Source organism: Danio rerio, chromosome 5, assembly GCF_049306965.1.
Source record: "Danio rerio strain Tuebingen ecotype United States chromosome 5, GRCz12tu, whole genome shotgun sequence".
NCBI lineage: Eukaryota > Metazoa > Chordata > Actinopteri > Cypriniformes > Danionidae > Danio > Danio rerio.
The window spans coordinates 1302356-1310000 of NC_133180.1; the positions used below are offsets into that span (position 1 = coordinate 1302356).

At 37.3% G+C, this 7645-nt stretch overlaps 1 protein-coding gene across 2 annotated transcripts in view; it reads left to right on the forward strand.

The window, feature by feature from the left end:
• The first annotated feature begins 6964 nt into the window (after positions 1-6964).
• The window catches only part of LOC110439787 (uncharacterized), a 4532-nt gene continuing 3851 nt past the window's right edge, over positions 6965-7645 (forward strand). The window contains exon 1 of one of the 2 annotated variants that reach the window (XM_021476342.3): positions 6965-7409. In XM_021476342.3, the coding sequence (XP_021332017.1) occupies positions 7187-7409 (223 nt within the window). In that variant the 5' untranslated portion in view covers positions 6965-7186. The remainder of the gene's footprint in view (positions 7410-7645) is intronic. The other variant, XM_073951808.1, reaches the window with a different exon arrangement.

Genomic DNA, 7645 nt, shown 5'->3' on the forward strand with positions numbered 1-7645 from the left:
TGTTGAAATAACGAATATTCAAATATAATTTCAACATAACAATGCATAACAGTAAATGACATTACAAAAATTATTATTCATTATGTAACCCATAACTTCGGAATATTTCAATAAAAATACCAAGATAAGAGCACAAAATTACAACAACACTAAACATGCTGGGTTATTTTAACCCACCTATGAGTGTAATATGGAAAAAAGTAACTGTTGGGTTAATTTTTTATTTCAATTTATTTGACCAAACGTTTTTGGATTTGTCTAAATATTACCAAACTTGATATGAAATAACCCAGCATATTCTTCTGAATTGTGTTCGATTATCTGAGCATGTCGAGATCCATTATGTGCATTTCAGCCTTCATATTCACACACAACTATAAACCAGTGAAGCTGAGATGCAGAACATGAAATGCTGGGTTACTTCAAGCCAATTTGGTGTAAAATGTGGGGGAAAAAACAGCTGGGTTCATTTATTTGAGTTAATTTTATAGGACCAAATTGTCTATATTTAACCTATATTTGGTGGAAATAACGCAGCTTTTTCTACAGTGGAGGGTCAACTTTAAGTTTTTTTATTTATAGCAATTTAGTTTTTGATAAAAGCTAAATAAAATGAGCAAAACAACATAACAATTACAAGTATGCTTAAAAAATGCTGAGTTATTTCAACCCAACCTTGGGTCAAATATCAAAAAACAACCACTGGGTTAATTTATAAAAAAACACACAAAGAGCAAAAAAGTACAAGTATGCTATAAAATGCTGGGTTACTTCAAGCCAATTTGTGGTAAAATGTGAAAAGCGGCTATTTCTTTTGATTAAATTTATAGAACTAAATTGTCTATATTTTACGCAACTTGGGTTGAAATAACCCAGCATTTTTACAGTGTGTGGTCAATTTCTGCTGATTTTTAGTTGTTATTTTTTTCAGAAATTTCGTTTTCAATAAAAAGTTAATTAAATGACCAAAGCGACAAAACTGCTAAAACACAAAACACACACTAATAAATACTGGGTTATTTCAACTCAATTTAGGGTCAAATATGCTGGATAATATTTAATTAAATTTAGAGGGGCACATGTTTTGGGTTTGTCTATACTTGTCTATACCAGCTAGTTTTGTGTTGAAATAACGAATATTTAAATATAATTTGAACATAACAATGCATAACAGTAAATATGAAAAATAACATTAAAAAACTATTATTCATTATAGAACCCAGAACTGAGGCAAATATTGGAATATTCCACTCATTAATTTTCTTTTCAGCTTAGTCCCTTTATTAATCTGGGGTCGCCACAGCGACCATATGTTTTACACATATGTTTTACGCAGCGGATGCCCTTCCAGCTGCAACCCAGTACTGGGAAACATCCACACAGACTCATACACTACGGACATTTTAGCCTACCCAATTTACCTATAGCGCATGTGTTTGGACTGTGGGGGAAACCGGAGCACCCGGAGGAAACCCACGCGAACATGGGGAGAATATGCAAACTCCACACAGAAACGCCAACTGAGCCAGCTGAGGCTCAAACCACAAACCTTCTTGCTGTGAGGCGACAGCACTACCTACTGTGCCACCGCGTCACCTGGAATATTCCAATGAAAACTAAATAATTGCTAAAAATACCAAGATAAGAGCACAATATTACAGCAACATTGTAATGCTGGGTTATTTTAACCCAACTTTGGGTGAAATAAAAAAAACTGCTGGATTCATTTATTAATGAAATTAATTGGACCAAAAGTTTTTGGATTTGTCTATATTTTACCCAACTTAATCTAAAATAACCCAGCATATTCTTCTGAGTTGTAGTCAGTCGTCTGAGCATGTCAAGATCCATTATGTGCATTTCAGCCTTCATATTCACACACAAGTAAACCAGTGAAGCTGACATGCAGAACACACACACACACACACACACACACACACACACACACACACACACATGCACACAAAGCAGAAAAGTACTGGTACGCTATACAAATGCTGGGTTATTTAATCATTAAAATGTGAAAAACTGCTATTTCTTTTAATTAAATGTATAGAACTAAATTGTGATATTTTACCCAACTTGGGCTGAAATAACCCAGCATTTTTACAGTGTACAATCAATTTCTGCTGATTTCAAAGCAATTTTGTTTTCAATAAAGGCTAAATAAAACAACCAATAAAACATGATTGCTAACAATAAAATATAGAGCTGAAAATTACAACAACACATTAAAAATGCTGGGCTATAACCCACCTTTGGGTAAAATATGGGAAAAAAAACATCGCTGGGTTAATTTTTTTAAATCAATTTGTAGCACCAATTTTTTTTGATTTGTTCATATTTTACCCAACTTAATCTGAAATAACCCAGCATATTCTTCTGAGTTGTAGTCAGTCGTCTGAGCATGTCGAGATCCAATATGTGCATTTCAGCCTTGATATTCACACACAACTATAAACCAGTGAAGCTGAGATGCAGAACACACACACACACACACACACACATATATGGAATTAATAACCTCTGCTGGTATCACTGAATGTAAACGCATGTCCATCATTTCTGAGCACGCTGAAGCGTATCTGTGGAATCATAACACTTAAAAACCATAATCTCAACAATGCAGAGCAAATGAATATCAGTAAGCCGGAGCGACGCTGTTTATTTGTATTTAGTTTTGATCCTCCTTATCTGTGTGGCTTAAGAGCGATTCTGGAAATCCATTAATTCCTGTAAGAGAAGCGTGTGTGTGGACGTGGACCAGCACAAAGGACTGGCTGAGGATGAAGGAGAGCTGGACAATAGATTTGGCTTTTTGTGACTCTGTCAAAAAATGAGATGTTGAAGGACTGCGCTTCTGAGATAAGACGGAGAGCAGACATTCCTGATGTTCATAACGGCTGAAATTAAGATGCAGCTCCGCTTGTAGTGTTAGAAATTATAAGAGACTGAACAACACACTCGATCACAGCAAAAACAACATGCTTGTGCTTCTGCTTTGTTTCAGACACAAAATATGTGAATTAAAAATCCTTCTTTTCTGTTTTTGCATTTAATCTTAAAAAAATTATAAAAAGAATTATATGTAAATTATTAAATTATATTATTATGTAATAATATTGCTGTCATTAATGACCAATATGCATTTATTATTAAAATGATTTATATTTTATTATATTACATGGTATTATTAAATATAGTCAAGTCTAAAAGTATTATATCACAAAAAGGAGTTTTTAGCCCATTAATTGTTAAGCTTTTTAACCTATAACAGAGTTGACGATAACACAGTTGATGATAACAGAGTTGACGGTAACAGAGATGATGGATAGCAGAGTTGACGATAACAGAGTTGATGACAACAGAGTTGATGATAACAGAGTTGATGATAACAGAGTTGATGATAACAGAGTTGACGATAACACAGTTGATGATAACAGAGTTGACGGTAACAGAGTTGACGGATAACAGAGTTGACGATAACAGAGTTGATGACAACAGAGTTGATGATAACAGAGTTGATGATAACAGAGTTGATGATAACAGAGTTGACGGTAACAGAGTTGACGGATAACAGAGTTGACGATAACAGAGTTGACGATAACAGAGTTGATGACAACAGAGTTGATGATAACAGAGTTGATGATAACAGAGTTGACGGTAACAGAGTTGACGGATAACAGAGTTGACGGATAACAGAGTTGACGATAACAGAGTTGACGACAACAGAGTTGATGACAACAGAGTTGATGATAACAGAGTTGATGATAACAGAGTTTACGATAACAGAGTTGATGATAACAGAGTTGACGATAACAGAGTTGATGATAACAGAGTTGACGGTAACAGAGTTGACGGATAACAGAGTTGACGGATAACAGAGTTGACGATAACAGAGTTGACGACAACAGAGTTGATGACAACAGAGTTGATAATAACAGAGTTGATGATAACAGAGTTTACGATAACAGAGTTGATGATAACAGAGTTGACGATAACAGAGTTGACGATAACAGAGTTGACGATAACAGAGTTGACGGTAACAGAGTTGACGATTACAGAGTTGACGATAACAGAGTTGACGATAACAGAGTTGACGGTAACAGAGTTGACGATTACAGAGTTGACGATAACAGAGTTGACGATTACAGAGTTGACGATAACAGAGTTGACGATAACAGAGTTGACGGTAACAGAGTTGATGATTACAGAGTTGACGATAACAGAGTTGACGATAACAGACTTGACGGTAACAGAGTTGACGATAACAGAGTTGACGGTAACAGAGTTGACGACAACAGAGTTGATGACAACAGAGTTGATAATAACAGAGTTGATGATAACAGAGTTTACGATAACAGAGTTGATGATAACAGAGTTGACGATAACAGAGTTGACGATAACAGAGTTGACGATAACAGAGTTGACGGTAACAGAGTTGACGATTACAGAGTTGACGATAACAGAGTTGACGATAACAGAGTTGACGGTAACAGAGTTGACGATTACAGAGTTGACGATAACAGAGTTGACGATTACAGAGTTGACGATAACAGAGTTGACGATAACAGAGTTGACGGTAACAGAGTTGATGATTACAGAGTTGACGATAACAGAGTTGACGATAACAGACTTGACGGTAACAGAGTTGACGATAACAGAGTTGACGGTAACAGAGTTGATGATAACAGAGTTGACGATAACAGAGTTGACGATAACAGAGTTGATGATAACAGAGTTGATGATTACAGAGTTGACGATAACAGAGTTGATGATAACAGAGTTGACGATAACAGAGTTGATGATAACAGAGTTGACGATAACAGAGTTGACGTAACAGAGTTGACGATAACAGAGTTGACGGATAACAGAGTTGACGATAACAGTTGACGATAACAGAATGACAGTAACAGAGTTGACGATAACAGAGTTGACGACAACAGAGTTGATGATAACAGAGTTGACGGTAACAGAGTTGACGATAACAGAGTTGACAACAACAGAGTTGATGATTACAGAGTTGACGATAACAGAGTTGACGATAACAGAGTTGACGGTAACAGAGTTGATGATAACAGAGTTGACGATAACAGAGTTGATGATAACAGAGTTGACGATAACAGAGTTGACGATAACAGAGTTGACGGTAACAGAGTTGATGATAACAGAGTTGATGATAACAGAGTTGACGATAACAGAGTTGACGGTAACAGAGTTGATGATAACAGAGTTGACGATAACACAGTTGATGATAACAGAGTTGATGATAACAGAGTTGATGATAACAGAGTTGATGATAACAGAGTTGACGGTAACAGAGTTGATGATAACAGAGTTGACGATAACAGAATGACAGTAACAGAGTTGACGATAACAGAGTTGACGATAACACAGTTGACGATAACACAGTTGACGGTAACAGAGTTAACGATAACAGGGTTGACAGATAATAGTGTTGACGATAACAGAGATGATGGATAACAGAGTTAAAGATAACAGAGTTGACGATAACAGTTGACGATAACAGAATGACAGTAACAGAGTTGACGATAACAGAGTTGACGACAACAGAGTTGACGATAACACAGTTGACGATAACACAGTTGACAATAACAGAGTTGACGATAACACAGTTGACGATAACACAGTTGACGGTAACAGAGTTAACGATAACAGGGTTGACAGATAATAGAGTTGACGATAACAGAGATGATGGATAGCAGAGTTGACGATAACACAGTTGATGATAACAGAGATGATGGATAACAGAGTTGAAGATAACAGAGTTGAAGATAACAGAGTTGACGATAACAGAGTTGACGATAACAGGGTTGACGATAACACAGTTGACGATAACAGAGTTGACGATAACAGAGATGATGGATAACAGAGTTGACGATAACACAGTTGATGATAACAGAGTTGACGATAACAGAGTTGACGATAACAGTTGACGATAACAGAATGACAGTAACAGAGTTGACGATAACAGAGTTGACGACAACAGAGTTGACGGATAACAGAGTTGACGATAACAGTTGACGATAACAGAATGACAGTAACAGAGTTGACGACAACAGAGTTGACGATAACAGAGTCTAAGATAACAGAGTTGACGATAACTGAATTGATGGTAACAGAGTCAATGGTAACTGAGTTGACAAAACAGAGTTGGCGGTAATTAAGTCGATGGTAAGAGAGTTGACAATAACAGAATTGACGAAAAGAGAATTGACGGTAACAAAGTTGACGATAACAGAATGACGGTGACAGGGTTGACGATAATAGAGTTGATGACAACAGAGTTGACGATTACAGAGTTGACAATAACAGAGTGGACAGTAACAGAATTGATGATAACAAAATTGACGGTAACAGAGTTGACGATAACAGAGTTGACGGTAACAAAATTGACGGATAGCAGAGTTGACAGGAACAGAGTTGACGATAACAGAGTTGACAATAACATAATTGATGGTTTCAGAATTGACGGTAACAAAGTTGACGATAACAGATTGACGGTAACAGAGTGGACAGTAACAGAGTCGATGGTAACAAAGTTGATGATAACCGAGTTGACAATATCAGAAATAACGGTAACAAAATTGATGGTAACAGAGTTGACCATAACAGAATTGACAATAACAGAAATGACGGTAACAGAATCAATGCCAACAGATTGACGGTAACAGAGTTTATGATAACAGAGTTGACAATAACAGAGTTGATAATAACAAAGTTGACGGTAACAGATTGACTGTAACAGAATTGATGATAACGGGGTTGTGTGTGTGCGTGTGTATGTTTGTGAGCGTGTGTGTTTATGAGCGTGTGTGTGTGTGAGCGTGTGTGTTTGTGAGTGTGTGTGTATGTGAACAGTGTGTGTGTGTGTTTGTGTGTGCATGTGAACAGTCTGTGTGTGTGAATGAGGGTTAAACAGGTGAAGGTCTCAGTAAATCTCATGCAAATGCAGCGTCTGAAGCTGATCCACGTTTATCCGCAGCACAACAATGAGGATTTCCTTCTCGTTTCATACCGCAGATCTGATTTCTTGTCGGCTAAAGCCAGATTACCTGAATCTGCCGCACAAAACGGGCCTCAGATTAGCTGCATGTCTGTATAGGGGGATTATGCAGGACGCGTTCATATATAGCGGAGCCATGGAGCCGCGCATTCAGTGCTGATGGAGAGCCACGTGCAGGACAAGAGGAGCTTCGGCTTCAGCATCGACAGCATTTTGAGTCTCAGAGACCAGAAGGAGGAAGAGGAGGAGGCAGAGACGCATCTTCATCATCTTCATCATCTTCATCACGATCTTCATCATCGGGCCACAGAGCTGCAAACACACTCCTGCAGGACCTGCTGCTTATGCTCACACTGTGGAGAAATCCTGCAGTCTGACAACGGTAAGACCACCTTCATCATCATCATCATCATCAATATCATCATCTTCTACATCTTCATCATCATAATCTTCATCATCATCATCCTCATCATCTGCATCTTCATCATCCTAATCAATATCATTATCTTCAATATAATCATCATCCTAATCGTCATCATCTTCATCTTCAACATCTTCATCATTATCGTCGTCGTCATAATCTTCATCATCATCGTCATCGTCATCACCTTCATCATC